This window comes from Malus domestica, chromosome 13, assembly GCF_042453785.1.
Source record: "Malus domestica chromosome 13, GDT2T_hap1".
Taxonomy (NCBI): Eukaryota; Viridiplantae; Streptophyta; class Magnoliopsida; order Rosales; family Rosaceae; genus Malus; species Malus domestica.
Window position 1 is genome coordinate 8,962,852 of NC_091673.1, and position 16,992 is coordinate 8,979,843.

The 16,992-nt window shown below is 36.1% G+C and overlaps 2 protein-coding genes and 1 long non-coding RNA gene across 3 annotated transcripts; 2 read left to right on the plus strand and 1 right to left on the minus strand.

The window, feature by feature from the left end:
• The first annotated feature begins 4,180 nt into the window (after positions 1–4,180).
• LOC103452192 (uncharacterized protein At2g33490) lies at positions 4,181–9,267 on the plus strand. Its single transcript, XM_008391707.4, has 11 exons — positions 4,181–4,765; positions 5,000–5,072; positions 5,317–5,391; positions 5,474–5,535; positions 5,624–5,692; positions 5,882–5,910; positions 5,999–6,209; positions 6,366–6,611; positions 7,181–7,234; positions 7,746–8,724; positions 8,947–9,267. Exons 1-11 carry the CDS (start codon positions 4,652–4,654, stop codon positions 8,955–8,957), a joined length of 1,923 nt encoding a protein of 640 aa, XP_008389929.1. The 5' UTR covers positions 4,181–4,651; the 3' UTR covers positions 8,958–9,267.
• A 1,226-nt stretch (positions 9,268–10,493) lies between these two features.
• Positions 10,494–12,566, minus strand: LOC103452191 (leucine-rich repeat protein 1-like). The gene is made up of 7 exons (XM_008391705.4): positions 12,426–12,566; positions 12,147–12,279; positions 11,721–11,792; positions 11,268–11,411; positions 11,031–11,102; positions 10,855–10,926; positions 10,494–10,760 (listed from the first exon to the last, which is right to left on the minus strand). Exons 1-7 carry the CDS (start codon positions 12,502–12,504, stop codon positions 10,679–10,681), a joined length of 654 nt encoding a protein of 217 aa, XP_008389927.2. The 5' UTR covers positions 12,505–12,566; the 3' UTR covers positions 10,494–10,678.
• LOC139190290 (uncharacterized) lies at positions 12,167–12,871 on the plus strand. The gene is made up of 2 exons (XR_011574409.1): positions 12,167–12,299; positions 12,433–12,871. It is a non-coding gene; the product is annotated as an uncharacterized lncRNA (long non-coding RNA).
• Positions 12,872–16,992: the final 4,121 nt, after the last annotated feature.

The window sequence follows — 16,992 nt, forward strand, 5'->3', positions numbered from 1 at the left end:
GAAGTAGAAACTATGAATAATGATAGAGATCTTGAGAAAATTGGTGTGAGATTTATGAGGATGGATGGTGGATTATATGGAGGATTTAGAAATGATTAGGTTGTAGATAATGCCACGTGGCATGCCGTCATTCGTTAAAAATCTGGTGGAAATCTATCCTCAAAGATTGTAATCGGATTGTGACACGTGGCACGACGTGATTGGTTACAAATCTTATCAGAAATCCATCATCAATAATTGTCTTTTCAGATAATGACACGTGCCTTGACACAACGATTAAAAATCTTATCGGAAATCCATCACCAATAATTGTCTTTGCAGATAATGACACGTGGCGCAACGAGAACGATAAATATCTTATCCGAAATAACAAATAAAATTCTTTTGAATTATTTTATAAATACAAAAATACAAAAATTTTATTGCTATTGGCTTTTCGGAGCGCAACGAGAACAATTAAAAATCTTATCCGAAATTACAAATAAAATTATTAGGGTTATGTATTATTTTATAAATAAAAAAGTAATAATATTTTATTGCCAATTGCCAGGGCTATTCAATGCAGGAGTGGAGATGCAAAAGACAATTGCCAGGGGAATGCACTGTTCATTAAGGGCAATTACTATTCACTAGGTGGATTAAATAGTGAATAGCCTGGGGGGAGGGCTCCTACACTGGAGTTGCTCTAAGGGAGAGTGGGTGGACTTAGTCTCAATGTGGTTCAAATTTATCTTTGGCGAGAATCGAACCTAAGATCTCTCATTTATAAGTAAAGAAAAAATGCTACTAGACCGTAGTACTAAGTAAGGTCTATTTGTATGTATTGAGTTTGGTTGTTAGATCCAAAAGAAACACAGTAAAGATTCTCTCTAGAGAAATTTTATTTGGATCCAATTTTCCTCTCTCTAAACCCAACTTTAATATTTTGTTACCTAAACTCTCTAGTTTACCCTCATAAATTATAAACATAAATAAACTGGAAAAAGAAAAACTCATCAAACCCATTTCCCGACTGTTCTCTTGCCTTCTGGCGTCTCCTCCCTGTATTTGTTGGGTCTGTCTCCCTCCCGACTGTTTTTTTCCCCTGATATTCTCAGTGTGTTCCCCCACCTCTCCCACACCCACCAATTCTTTGCGGTGGCTACTCCACCTACCGTCCATTGAATCTTTCCATTTTTCTTCTATTGCGCGTGATAGGGCCTTGCTGTTAATAGGCAAAACTAAGTGGCATCGTTGATTCCATAAGCGACTTGTTACATAATTCCAAAATGGAGTCAAATGGATTTTGTATTGGGTCGGGTTGTTGAAGGCGATGGCTGATTTAGCAATCCCGCCTAACTACTTCTATATGCAAGAGAAGGAAGGGGGAGGGAGGTCTAAAGTAGTGGTTGAGTGGTGGCGATGTATGTGGGTTCTATCTCGGTTGAATAGGTGTAGAAAGATATTTAATTTTCAGTTTCTTATTTTATTTTGTATAAGGGGTAATATACGAATTACATAAAAAGTTTTTTGTAACTGGGTGTAGAAAGAGTCTTATTTTATCAATTCCCAAATGCTAGACAATCCTGTTTATTTATTAATTATTAATTAATTAATTAATATAGGTACCGTGGTGGCTACAAATTAAATTACAAAACAATATCCTACTTAATTAAAAAGGGTGGTGGGTGATGTAAGAATTCAAAATGGCTAACCACTTAATAGTACGGTTTAGTGATATTTTTTTTACTTGTAAGTGAGAGGTTTTAGGTTTGATTATCTTCAAAGACGAATTTGAACCACATTACTGCTAGCCCATTGTAAGGTTAAGCCCATCATCTCCTCCTTAATGTAAATAATATCGTTTGTTAAAAAAAAAAAAAAAGGCTGGCTACTGCATGCATTGCTCATATGCGTAGTTAATGAATCTCTGCTTGATTATTCTCTGTTTGATTCTTTTAAGGATTCAAATAATCTATTTGATTTTTCTCTTTCGCAAATTATCTATTTGACTTTTATATAAGACATGTGGAAAAATACTTTTAAGTGTTTCCTATAAAAAACATATAACTGATTACTTTCTCGGAGAGCGTTTTAAATGTTTTTTAAAGAGGTCAACCAATAGTTGAGGCCCAAAAAACAAAAAACAAAACTACAGAAACCAGAACAATCTACTGCTATTGCCGCCACCGTAGTGTTTCTCGATCCATCCAATTCTGCGCCCACAACCAAGCAATGCCTCGTCAATCGCAACATCCAACCCCGATCTGCTCCTTGAGTACAACCACAAAGTAATGATAGCCAACAACTAAACAAAGAAGCCAACTATCAAGATGAAGCACGTAGAAACCCACGAGTAACATTGACAGTAAAGGCAGACAACATAAAAAAGGTGGTGGTGTTGGAAACACCCAAGCCGGTGGAATCATTTAATCTGGTGGAAACACCGATGCATGGCTGAAAATCAATAATAAGGATGGATAAGGAGAAGGGATACCAGTGGGTAAGAAGAACAGAACATATTGGGATGTTAAGCAAAAGATAAAAAGCAGTAGAAGCAAGGAAAAGAGAAGAAAGGGGAAGAAAAGGGGGGACGGGAACGACGACCGAACGAATTTGCTCAAAATTGAAAACTTCACACAAAAAAGTGAGAAATATTCTCGATAGGGGAGAAAGTCTATACTCTCAAATAGGGGAGAAAATCTATCACGCGGAAAGACGTTACGTGATTTTTAGGTTTGAAAAAGTGTAATGTCTTAATTTGCTTTATTAAATTTCTACGATGACTTTCTGTACCTGAAAGCTTCCTTCCCAGCTGCTCTGCAAGACTGCAAATGAATTTCGTCAACAAAGCATGTGATGATTAATTTTCAATTGGACCCAGAATTCCTACCAAAACAGTGTGGCGGAGATGTAGCCTAGTAAGTACACACCAACTACTAAATTTAATGTGTAAGACTAGGTAAACTAATTGTCTAAACTAAATTTTATAAATTATATAACGTGATTATTGATAATTAGATTATTACTTAAGTGTTGATTAACAAGCTTATTTTTTATTAGTAACACATTACATGATTTACAGATTTGATCTAAAAAGTTAGTCGACCTAACATTACTCTTTTGATAGATTGACAATGATATAATAATTTTGAGCTAGATCACCAAAATTAAATATATCGAACTTGTCACCCATAATGAAAGTCGACCTTGAGACTTGCTGTTTAAAAATAATTTTCACGGACGCGTATATATATGGGTGATTCACAACTCAATTATCTCCCTAGCACTACATAGCCTCAAAAAAAAAAAAAAAAAAAAACCCAATAAATAATGATTGATTTTGTTGTTTCGTATGAAGGTGCATGCCATCAACATCATGACTGGAGAATTTTTAGCACGTCGTCAAAACCATGCATGGAATGATGAGATGGTCAAGAGACTTGAGACTTGCCCCTTATGAAACACGCGCGCACACATACATACATATCTATATATATATATATGTATGTATGTATGTATGTATGTATGTGTGTGTATATAACAGTTGACCGAAGCAAGGTCTTTGTCTGTATTTCCAAATTCGACCACCGATTCCTTTCCATTTGGCTTTTCGTCCTCGACTCGCTAGCGGGGTCACACGGAGTGACCCCCAGCACCTTTGACACCGCTATTCGGGTAGCTTTCAAACACGCACAATATTTTACCCTCATCAAGAAAATTGCTACAAATAAATTCATGTTTTTCTTAGCAACTTCCAACAAGTGAGATAACATTTGTATTCCATTCTAGGGTTTGAGAATTTATGTTAAGTCAAGATCATTATATTTATCGAACTTCCTATTAATGTGAGTCGAATCTGAAACATATCACCAACAAGCGCAAATAAATACTATAAAAAATGATAAACACACACCCTTCTTCCCTTTCTACACACCCTTATTTAATCATGTCTATTGTTTTTGTCTAATTTAATAAATTCATGATCAGAGTAAATAAGGGTACGTGAGAAACTAAAAAAATATGAAAATTACGTCACATACCGCTATATTATAGTGTTGGTAGCTTAATACAATTACTTATACATGTTTTTAATACCATTGATATTAATTTAAAATATTCTGATCAACTTAGCTAAAACCTAAATTGCCGTAAAAAGAGTGAGTGTTCATATACCATGATGCATTAATAATTGGACGTTGCCGTACCAAAATTCCATGCCGGTTTGATTAATTCTTCTGTAGAAGATGACGAGTCAATTAAAAGGCGGTCAACCCTGCTTAATTTTCGGATTAGCAGTTAAATTACCGCCCCCTCTAATTGCTCTCTACAAATTGACCAACTTTTTCCTTCTTTCCGTTGGTCTAATTTCATGAATTGACCAACAAAATATTCTAATTTTCACATTTAATTAAATTAATCATAACCCAATTACAATCCTCAAGTGTATTTATAAACTTGCCAGATCAACATTTTGGCCTTCATCTTCTTCTTCCCATCGGTTGTAGAATTGAATTCACAGAAAAAGCGCTTGCAAGAAAAACCCATCGGTTGTAGAATTGAATTCACAGAAAAAGCACTTGCAAGAAAAGCACAGAGCTTTTTGGAAAGCTTTTTGGGGTAGTACGGGTTTTAAATCCGTGAATTGACGCAGAGAGGTGAGGAAGGGCAAATGAAAACCTCTCTCAGAAGGCTGCGAGGTTTCGCACTTCACAAGCACGATGCCAAGGACCGGAGAGATCTCCGGCCGCTGCCGCAATTGGACGAGCTCGCCCAGGCCTCTCAGGTACGCCGTGGTCCTCCTCCTCTTTCTTTGCTTGGCTATTTTACGACGACCCAAAACCAAAGCTTCCGACTTTAAGACGATCGACGCGTAAACCCCCCCAAATTTCATCGAATATGGAATTCTATGGTTTGGAAAAAGGGCAGAATTGGTTAATTAGGGTTTGAGAGTTGGTGGTGGATCTGAGGGTTGACGTAATCTGACATTGGTTGCTGAAAATTGGGTTTTTGATTGCAGGATATGCACGATATGAGGGACTGCTATGACAGCTTACTTTCTGCCGCTGCCGCCACGGCTAATAGCGCTTATGGTATTTCAATTTCCTTTTTTTTTTCTATTTGTTTTGATATAAAGTTAGTTATTTTTTAACTTATTTGTATGCATTGTATTCTTGTATAAACCACATCAACTGTATTCTATATGAAAACTGAGTCATTTATTAGTTTTAGCTGATAATTATTGTGTCTACATTCTTCTAATTGAGTTTCTAAATTTGATTCTTATAATGCTAATTTCAAGAATAGTATTCTTATACATTTCAAATTTGTTTATAGAGTTTTCGGAGTCGCTGCGGGAAATGGGTTCTTGTCTTCTTCAGAAAACTGCACTAAATGATGATGAAGAAAGTGGTAAGATCAAAACTTTGTGTGGCATTATATAAATTTGAGGAAACGTAACTAACCCTTTTTTTACCTGTCATTTCTCTTGCAGGTTCAGTTCTGCTGAAGCTAGGGAAACTGCAATATGAACTCCATAAACTCGTTGATAGCTATGTGAGGCTTTATCGTTTATGTAAATAATTTTGAGAAACCTTTCATTGAGTTTGCTTTACTAATATATTCATTGTTGTGCATGCTGCAGCGCTCTCATATATTCCAGACAATTGCAGTTCCATCAGAATCTCTTCTGAATGAACTTCAAACAGTTGAGGTGCGTTTGCTTGGACTCGGTCATTTGATAAGCTCATAGGAAGTGTTGTGTACGCATTTCTCAAGCACAAATTCTGCACAAGTGTTTTCAATCTATGTTTAATTAACAATTTTACACGGGTTATTGCTTTTGTGTGCACATATTATTGCGTAATGTTAAAGTGATGTTTGTTCTTTCATGTTGATGCAGGAGATGAAGCAACAATGTGATGAAAAAAGGTATTCCAAACACTATATGTTTGTGAACGATTACATTTGCATATCTGATTTTAGACGAATGTCTTCTCATATGGCTCATGATCTACAGAGATGTATATGATTTTATGATAAAGAGATACAAAGAAAAAGGGAGGTCAAGAGGTGGTGGGAAGAGAGAGAGCTTTTCTATGCAGCAAATACAAGTGGCTCGCGATGAATATGATGAGGAGGCTACATTATTTGTTTTCCGGTTGAAATCTCTGAAGCAAGGACAATCTCGTAGTCTTCTCACGCAGGCAGCTCGCCATCATGCTGCTCAGGTTTTTTCTTCTTCCATGTTTTATTGTTGTTATAGGATTCATACAGCCGACCCCACTTAGTGGGAAAAGGCTTTGTTGTTGTTGGTTGTTGCATGTTTTATTGTTGTTCATCATCGTTAAACTGTTCATACTCCTTTTATTTTCCTCTTGAAACAGTTGTCCTTCTTCAAGAAAGCACTTAGGTCTGTTGAGTCAGTAGAGCCACATGTGAAACTGGTAACTGAGAAGAAGCATATTGATTACGAGTTCCATGGGCTACATGATGAAGGGGACGGTGACAACGATGACGATGAGAATGATGACGATGATAGCATCGATGTGAATGATGATGGAGAATTGAGCTTTGACTTTGGACAACAGGACCAAGATCAAGATGTTTCTACTTCAAGAAACTCAATGGAGGTATTACTTCAGTGGAATTTACTTATGATAAACCGCATTTGCTCCCTTGAAAGGCATTTAAAATAGAATACAAAATAGAGCTGGTAGAACCAGCTGTACATGCATACAACTCAAAAGCAAGACACAAACATATCTCTGTCGTATTCACTGAAGTGTGTAGAATCTCTTAACCACTAAAACTAATGTGAAACTAAAAGAACGGAAAATTATATATCTCATGGACTGTTAAAGTATATTGTGCAAAAGTTTGGTCTTATATATTGTGTGCAAAACAGTATTTCATAGGCAGTTTTACAAAATATATTCGTGCAGATAATGGTTTATGATCCAGATGAACATGGAAGGAAAGGGTACAAAGAATAACCAGAGTTTGATTTTTCTTTTTGGTCTTTTGTCATGGTGAATGCTTCTATTGGTGTAAGATAGAAAGATCTCACTCCCAACCCAATTTGGCAGTTATTATTGTGGACGTAATGACCTTGTTGTCATGTTCTACTTTCAAATTTCTTTCTGAAACATTTTGTCATGATTATTATGTTATTTTGACATGAAACTTATCTGTAATGCAGTTGGATCAGGCAGACATTACCTTTCCCAGATTACCGCAGGTGGAGGCTCTCAAGGTAAACATCTGCTCTGTTATCAATTCATCTGTTCACAAATATTGCAGGTTTATGTAATGCACATTCTGGTCTTCACTTTGTAAGTTGGCCTAGTAAAAAATAAAACTGTACTTGGAATCAATCTCTCTGTCCTATCCTTTTGATTGATTGCATGAAGGTAAATCCCTGCAGTGGTATCTCTGTACGGATAACTAGTTTTAGAGGTCCATGTATTTTATCTAATCAAACAGTGTCTTGGTTATACAACTTAAGTCTACAGTAATCTCCTAATGCTAGTTTAGTTGTTGACTGGATTGGTTCTTGCATGTTTTCACGTCTGCCCATCACATGCTGAATGTACAACACAGTCCATCTCCCATTATGCAGTTGTAGAACCTGTTAAACATTTTACTATGCTAAATTCCGATGTGGATGACTTTTTATTTATTTATTTATTAATTTATCTTGAAAATGCATCACGTTTCTAATTTGTTGTAGCTTACATGTCTCGCATCATTTTGCCTATTTCCAGGACAGACTCCGCAGGAATTCGTTTTCATTTAAGGGTAGAGGAGTCAGCCAATCAGCTCCGCTGTTTCCTGAAACTAATTTGGGTCGATCCGAAAAAATGAGACATAGGCAGACATCATTTTCACGGAAGTTCCACTCATATGTACTACCGACACCAATTGATAAGAGTCGAGTTTCTACTAGATCAGGTATGCCAGTGCCCACTGTACAGACAACTTTAAGTGAGCGAACACAGAATTTGTGGCATTCATCACCCTTGAAACCGGGGAATGAAAGGACGGGAGAGAAGAAAATTGCTGGAACCAATTTTATAGATGTGCAGTCAGTACTCAAAGAGAGCAACAATAATATTGCACCGCATCGATTACCCCCTCCTCTCACAGGTCAGGTTTTGTTTTCGGGGCAGGATCCACTGGTTGCTTCTGACTTTAAAAAAATAAAAAGGCAAGCATTCTCAGGTCCATTGACAAGTAAGCCTTGGGCTTCTAAACCTGTCCCCTCGGACCATCACCCAATGTTTTCTGGACCTATTTTGCGAAATCCAGGGTCTCAACCTCTGTCAACTTCACCTAAAGTATCTCCAAATGCTTCGCCTACTTTTATGTCCTCTCCTAAAATAAGCGAACTTCATGAGCTTCCTAGGCCACCTGTAGCCTCCAAGGCTTCAAGACCTGCGGGTCTAGTTGGTCATTCTGCTCCCTTGGTGCCCAGACTACAAATGCAATCTGCAACAAATAAACCAGTGGTGTCACCGAAAGCAGCTCCTCTGCCCAAACCTCCTCTGGTCCTTGCTCGTAGTTACTCTATACCTACAAGGGATCATACAGCGATGGAGTTCCATGTAACTGAACCACAGGAAGCTTCCCCCATTCCTGAAGTGCCAGACAATTCACCTCCTTTGACTCCAATAACCTTACCTAACACAGCCAAGCCACCGTCACCCAGCTCTGAGATTGTCACGCGGGCTGTTCAATTCAGAGGTAATTTGAACGTTCGTATACCCTTTCTTTTTTTATATCGTCAAATATGAATGCTGAGGTTGTTTTCAAGTAAGACTAATACCATGACTGAAAAGCAACCTCTGGGGACTAAATGTATATACATATATATCAATTTATCTTGCAGCTTGTTCTTCTCTTTACTGTTTTTTGTGGCATCGAATTTACTTGTTTCTAAGTCAGAAGCATATTCGTTGAATGCAGGCGGAGATTGATTCAGTTCACCGTTGGGCGACATTTGTTTCCAAGTAGGCGACAGACTGTTGTCTAAGTAGGCAACAAACTGTTGTGGGGAGGTTCAAAAGATTGCCTTCTCTTCCACATGTAGAGGTGCATAGATGTAAATATATCTCTGTTGATGATATTCGTTAATTTGTTAATTTGTCAGTTTTAGTAGCTAGTTATTTTGTGTTATTGGGGCACATGGCATAAAATTGTAATACAATTGCCAATCTTGTTCGATCGTCTGAGGAATTTTGTAATTCATCCCCAGCAATTAATACTTATCAATACTTATTATATTAACATCCCACAAATTGTTGAATAAACTCCACATACTTAATACACTCCACATTTGCTTTTTCATTTAAAAATTATCTTAATACACCCCTCGTACCTTCCCATAATACCCTCACACCTCACATTCTCAATTTACACCTTATATTTGTACGTACACCCCACATTTTCTATACATTCCACATTTATCAAATCTTATAACACTCATTTTTAATTTTCAGAGACTGAATCTAACCATTTGAACGTTTAGTTTGTCGAAATATTTCAAATCATCAACAATGGCTTCATTGTGAAGGTTCCATGAGAGCTGGGTTGATGCAAACTCCCTTCAATAGAAATCCCTGTAAATTATTACTCTTAGAAATTTAAGTGTTGAAAATGACCTTGTGAAGCCAACCAAGGCTCATTTTCAAAGACATAATTGAAGCCTGTATCATAAAGTATGTATGTACCTTTGTTTTGCAGCTAGACGATATATGTCAGGTACATCTAATTGCTTGTGATGCTTAGGATAGGCCACTTGCCCATACAGATCATACTTGTCAATGAGCTTGAGCACAGTTGTAAGAACAATCGAGCTACTATTTGACATTTCTTCAATGTCATCTCTGTTGCCAAGTATTAGTGTCTGCATAAGCAACAGGTGTAACCCAGTATTAGTATCCGGTATAAGAATAGATGATCCAGTTATCGGAGAACAAAGTATGAGCTATACCAAGTTGACTAGCTCCCGAAGAGCTCGGCATTCACCACGTTAAAAGTGATTTGGGGTGTATTTAGAAATTTATATTTATTTTTATAAAACTTAATAAGGTCAAAATTGTCATTGCATCATGAGGTAAATAAGTTATTTAATATTAAATTTTAATATGAGGTGCATTCAACATTTTATGGGGTGCTAATATAAAAAACATTTTTTTTATGTAGTTGTAAATTGAGTGAAACCCTATATGGTCACTTTTTAGATAATCGTTGATTGAGAATGATCTGTATTTGGCCAATGATCTGTATTTGGCCACAATAGGGGTGATAATTTTAGACATGACTAACACAATTATTAGTAGGAGTGAGAATTCCGAACCTGACTAACTTGATCAACACGGTTTTACTTTTAAACGAGTAAAAAATAACCATCAACAAAAGTAATCAGGCTCAAACCGAACCACTTCAACAAGTAAGAATTGAACCTAAACTTGGAGATTGGAGGGTGGAGAATGGAGAATATTGGTGCTTAATTAGTGTGAAGACTCTCTTGATGTAGTAATTAAGTTGTAGTAACGACATTGATTAGTGGAACACAAAAACCCTTTCCGTAGAAAAATAGATTTATCTAAATACAAGTGGAGATTTCCTAATTGGTAAATGGCAAGCTTTTGTTGCCTTTTGGGTGGTAGTAGACTGGTTGTACTAGTAGTTCACATCATTTGCAGCTTCCTCTGGTACTATCATATCTCACAAATCCCATCAGTTCTGGTCCTTCCAATCTTGGGTTATTCTTGAAACTGCATCCAAACAAACAATGAAGACACAAACCCCACTAACCTCCGATGTCCAAACAAAGAAAGAAAAACAAGGTTTTTGACTTTAATTAATCACCTTTCTTCAGATAACTGGGAGAAGGAGCCTGAGGTTGGGAAAGTACCACACAAATCGTTGCTGGATACATCACTGGACGAGTCATTTAATTTAATGTCACCCTAATGAGGTTAGAGGGAGAAGAGAAGGAAAGTAGTCAAGGGTTAATGTGGGGATTGCATAGAGAGATGACTCACAGTATCTTGAGGCTTTGAAGTTTGGTAAGCTCTCTAGGTATTCTTCCAGTCAGTCCGTTACCATTCAGTCTCCTGCATTGAACTTACTGACATGAGCTACTAAGTAAAGGTGTATCTTTCGATACGGGCAGTTGTCCACGTAAGAGTGGATATTCCAGCCGTTGATCAACAATTGGAATAACCTAAACGCACACTGGGCAACTGACCAGGGCATTGCCTCGTTGAATTATTGCTTACAAGAATTTGAGATTGGAGAGGTTGGAGAGGGAGGGTGGGATGGTCCCAGAGAAGTTATTGTGGTAGAGATCCAAGCTCACAAGGCTCTTCAATCCTCCAAGCTGTTTTGGTAGAGATCCCATCAAGTTGTTCATGTACAATTCCCTATAATATTAATACATACATAAGAGACACACCAACCAATACTTTCTATCAGTCACAAAAACTAGATGCATGATGATGGTCCACGATCCGACGGTGGTGGACTGTCTGTATGGCTGGTGGGGTTGGTGACATCGATCAGTAACCTCATATCAAGTTTTTTATTTGAGCGAGTCCAGCTAGCATTCATCTTTTTATTAATCAATCCAACCTTCACCAGGTCCACACTCCCGAGTCCATACAGACTCAGTCACTTCCAAAGAAACAAGAAATTTAAGAAAAGCAATTTCCGAAAAAAATTGTGAGACTCACAGATACTGAAGGCGCTCGAGCTTCCCCAACTCGGGTACAAGACTGCCCGACAGGTTCGCATTTCCAAGGTCTCTGCAACACATTATTTTATACTAATTCATTTATATAGTAATTGCATGATTAAAGTACCAACAAAAGTTTCAACAACCAAGCAAAAATTTCAAGTAACCAAGAAATTAAGCTTAACAAGTTCATGCTAATTTGAATACAAACCAACATAATTATTATTATTTTTTAAATAGAAAAGGAAAAAGCAAAGAATGCAACACAGTTAATGCAAAACAAGAAGAAATCTTTGGAGTATCTAACAAGCAGATACAAGAAAAAGTACACAACATATCTTAGCAAAAAAAATAATTAATTAAAAGTTTTGAACCAAATGTTACAAATAAATGAAAAAGAAGAAGAAGTAATTGAGTAGATTACAGTCGAGTAACCCGATTGTCGCCGTCGCAGGTGACATGAAACCAAGTGCAGGGATCAACCAAGGTCGGATCCCAGCTCTGCAGAACACTATTCGGATCCTTCACTGCTTGTCTCAAAGCAAACAAAGCATCTCCTGATCATTCCATTACAAAGGTATTAACACATTAATTAGTAGTTAACATAATATATATATACACTGAATATATAGTCTAAAAACATATGTGTTTAAGAAAGTTATTAACTTAAACTTAAACAGTTAAATTTGTTTTGCATATTTACCTTCTAGGTTTGCAGTTGTGGGTGACAGTAGAACAAGGGCAACAGTAACAAGATGAAACAGCAAAACCCAGATCGCCATTTGCAACAGAGAAGCTTATTATTTGAGAGTTGGGGTTGAACTTAAAACCTGAGCTTAGTGGACCTAAAAAGATTCAGAGAGAGAGAGAGAGAGAGAGAGAGTTCTGATGTATGAGAGTGAGTTTTTACTTCTTTCTCCAAAGCAAAGAAGTAAGGAATCAAAATTTGGTGGGGGAATTTATAGAGCCCATAAAAAGATTGTTGCCCTTCTCCTTGTGCAGGAAAACTGTAATTACCAAAGCTAAATGGCGTGGGACTGTGTTTGGGTTTCCCTGTTTTTATTCTGTAGTACTTTATATTCTTGCTCGTATTGTCCATTACCCCTATCTTAATATCTTTTTCTCAATAAGACAAATCTGCCCATCTCATTTTTCCTTTTTTGATTTATTTTGGAGCTAATCTTCTGTCCTATCCCATTTGCCACAATTTGCAATCGAAATTGATCACTTATTTCTAATTTTCTATAATCAAGTGTTGTATGTCACATAATTTCTAAGTGTCTTTCCGAACTAAAAAGTGATATATATGCAATTTTGAAAATATTGCTTATACTAAAGATGATAAACGACTATTAATCTAGTGGTAGCTGTATTCAAATATAACGTATGATGAGTTACATACCTCTTTTATGGAAGACCCATTGTGGTGGCACAACCAAAAACATATATAGTGTAATACTATGTTATAAATCTATGTTTGTCACATACAAAATTCTATGAAAAATGAATTTTAAAGAATTTTTTTTTTCCAACACATTTTCTTTATTTCTAACTTTTGAATTTTGAATTGAATAAATGCAAGTAGTATAACAAAAGTGGCATAAGAAAAAAGGTGTCCCGAAATGACTTTGTTCCATTCGGAGTCTCGGACCATTCCCTCCCAATGTCTTCAGTTTTGTTTCCTATTTTTTTTATGTATGAAACTTGACGATAAAAATGGACAAATATTAGGGTAGAGGTTTGCGTGCATGGCAGCTTTGAAAAGAGAGATGGTGGGAGGATCCAGACATATCTTTTGAACCTCTGTCGGAGCCAAACGAAAGGCTTAACACTTGTTGGACGGACTCAAACAACAAAATTGCTGGGATGTCCCCATAAAGTTACAAACACTGTTTACAGTAGTGCAGTGCATAATTGTATTGAAGGATATGTTGCATCAATATCAACAAGAATCTAAGATTACTAATGCCGCACCAGGAGACTTGTTACAAACTGATACTTAATCCATTTCTAATTTTCTATACAACTTTAATTATTATTTTTTGTTGTTTAAACAAGTATTAATCTTGTAATTTGAATTTTGATTTGGTTTTTGTTTTATTCCCCGAGGTTAAAGCATAGATAGGGACAATTATAAACAGCATATATATAAGCATTGGGGAATAATGCAACTTGGAAAGCTGTGGTGGTCGGGAATACCACAGAGACTATATATATATATATATTGCAAATTTGGATGAATATAAAAACATATAATATTTATACTCAGATTCGGCATTGAGAGGCCTGCTTTTAAAGGAACTGAGTTCCATTAGCTTTACCAAAGTCAACCAAATTGCACCAAGACCTCGATCCATCTTCAACTCTAGAAGAAGCTGTTTCGATTCTCAAGTATGCAAAAGGTGTTAGGGCTGTTTTGGTATTGCTGTGCTTTGAAAAAAAGCTGCTGTGAGAATAAGCGGCTGTGAAATAAAGCAGCAGAGTGTTTGGTAAACTTTTTTGTAAAAGTGCTTTTGGAAAAAAAAGCAGTCTGATAGTGGGTATTTTCATTAAAGGAGCACTGTAGCTCCGTGTGCTTTGAAAAAAGCCAGTTTTCCAAAGCTGCAAATAGCAGCTTTAGCTTTTTTCTTTGATTTCAGCTTATTCTCACAGCAGCTTCCAAAATAAGCCATTTTTTTTCAGTTTACCAAACACCTAAAACCCTTACAGCTTTTTTTCATGGGTGCTTTTTTTTAAGCACCTCACTCCCAAACCAGTTCTTAGAATAATGTGACTGTAAACAACTTAAAAGAAAGAGGAATCATGAAAATTGATTTGTAAGTTGGGATTCTTATATATATTATATTTAAATGAAATGAAAGGAGAAGACTATATTGACAAGACATCAACATAATTTCTTTTAATTAAAAACGATAACTCTAATCTAAATTACACTTAGGAAAGAAAAAGAATTCCAGCAAAGGTGCACTGAAACAACTGGAACAATCGGCCACATGCAACACATCAACATAATGAAACACTACATCTTGCAAATGTCCACATAACACAAAAAACATTGCTTTATACAAAACGGTAGATCCTATAGAAGCCCTAGTTAGTGACCGAAAAAAAGAGAAACGATAATTGAAACAAGGGAGTTTTAACCGAACACTCCCAGTACTGTTCAATTTTAACGAAAAACCACATTTATACCTTTCTCTGGTACTATTTACTATATCTTTAAAAATGATTTTTCATTAAAGGGAAGTTTTTTTGAACTTTTCGTTAGTTTTCCTTTGAAACAATGGTTATACACATAGATCGGCCCCAGAAAAACCCTACTTGCTAACTATTCTAACAATGACAATATTGATGATTGAGTTTTGAGCCAATATCCACTGTTAGAGAAAGACCCCATATATACATGGATTAGTTTTCGATTCATTTATGTGATCACAGATTCACAGTGGGCAGTAATTTGTTTTGGAGTTAGTAATTATATATGGAGCATCAGGTCCACTATATACGACTAAGAATTATTAGAAAGGTGTGGTGATTGCAGTAGGCATGCATGTGAGACTCGTCTTTTAATGGATTGGCTAGTGTAATATTATAAATAGGGGTCCATCTTCTAGTCTAAATTTAGTAGTCTTATCCTAGAAATTTGTAGTATATGATTTGGAGTATATATAGTACATATATATCGAAATTGAAACGTTGATTTTTTTTTTATCAAATATTCAATAATCGAAAATTCAACAACTTAAGATTCCTATGGATACTATACATAGATTCTGAGCATACTATAATTTTCGTTCTTATTCTATCTTCATGAGTCCATTACATTTCATTTGGTTGATCCACAACATGTGTGCATGTGTGTGTTGTAGGGTTCCATATAGAATATATAGGGAGTGGGACAAGGCAAAGACCTTATTGTATAAAAGAGATTAGACATGATTCATGCATACCTCATTCTCCTTGAAAGAAGGGACTTGACCAACCCAAAAGCACTTTTTTTTAACCCAAAAGCACTTAAAATCGCAAATCTTCTCCCACTTTATTTTTATCACTTCCATCATAGAATTGGAAAAAGGTGGAACAAAGTAACAGAAAAAGCCATCCACTTAATCTTCTTCAAACAGAAAAAGCTTTCTATATATACGGACCATTGAGTGTATAAGATCACCACCCCATAAGTTTTAGGCCTATAGTTTGAAAGTTGTTTTAAAATGACTGAAAGCGTTTGTGATGAAAATGTTTAAAATCAATCATTAGTAAAAATCCAACTGGATCCTGGAAAAAAAACTTTAAGTGCTTTTTGCAAGCACATATCTGGTGCTTCTTTTAAGAAGCACTTTGAAGCCCAAAATCAATTTAATCAAAAGTGTTTTCAGTCATTTTAAAAGCACTTCCAAACGAGCTCTTAAATTGTCACAAAGCTTCCTCCCATTGCTCTAAGAGACTGAACAGGTGCCCATTGAGCCGATCATCTTAAGCTTGACTCAATTAATTTAGAATTTGATATTGGATATTGGATTAAACTTGACCAATTTCAGGGACCAGTTGTGATAAAAACCATAGAAATGAATTACATTTATATATGTGAAACTCACTTGTATAAAATAATATGATTCAAATGATAATACTCACTCAAATAAGTCTGCTATTTATCAACTCGATTCAAAAGTAAGATACATGTTTGGTAGTAGGGATTTGATTTTTGAGGCAAACAGCTTCCCGCTAGTAAATATGATTCAAATAATAATACTCACTCAAAACATAGTAATGCATTATTTGACTGAGTGACATGCTAATGAAAAGGGCAAAGCTTCCCGCTGCTTTTGACCTTCCCTACACAAGTTTGATTTCTGTACTTTATGATGCTTGATCTCTCCTCTGTCACTCAACTGGTATACTAGTGCCACTGAAAAACTAAACCACTTACTCTCGCTAGCAACACTGCATAGGGATTCCAAGTGACTCCAAAACAGGTCTTGGAGTCAAGTATGTGAAGGATTAGTTATGCCATGCCTATTCGTTTCAGATATTGGAGTCAAGTATTTGGAAAACAACAAAACAAATTGTTTTAGATTACATTATTCGGTAACTTCTTTTCTTATTAAAGAAAATCGAGCATTGTTCCGAGATTTTTGTCCAATTGGAGATTTAGTCGTGAACTAATAATCTGTAAGTATTGATTTCTAAATTTGTCACAATATGGAGCAATATGGTCATTTTGTGTAGCATCATTAGAACTTGCATCTAAAATAAAAGATATAAAAAGACAA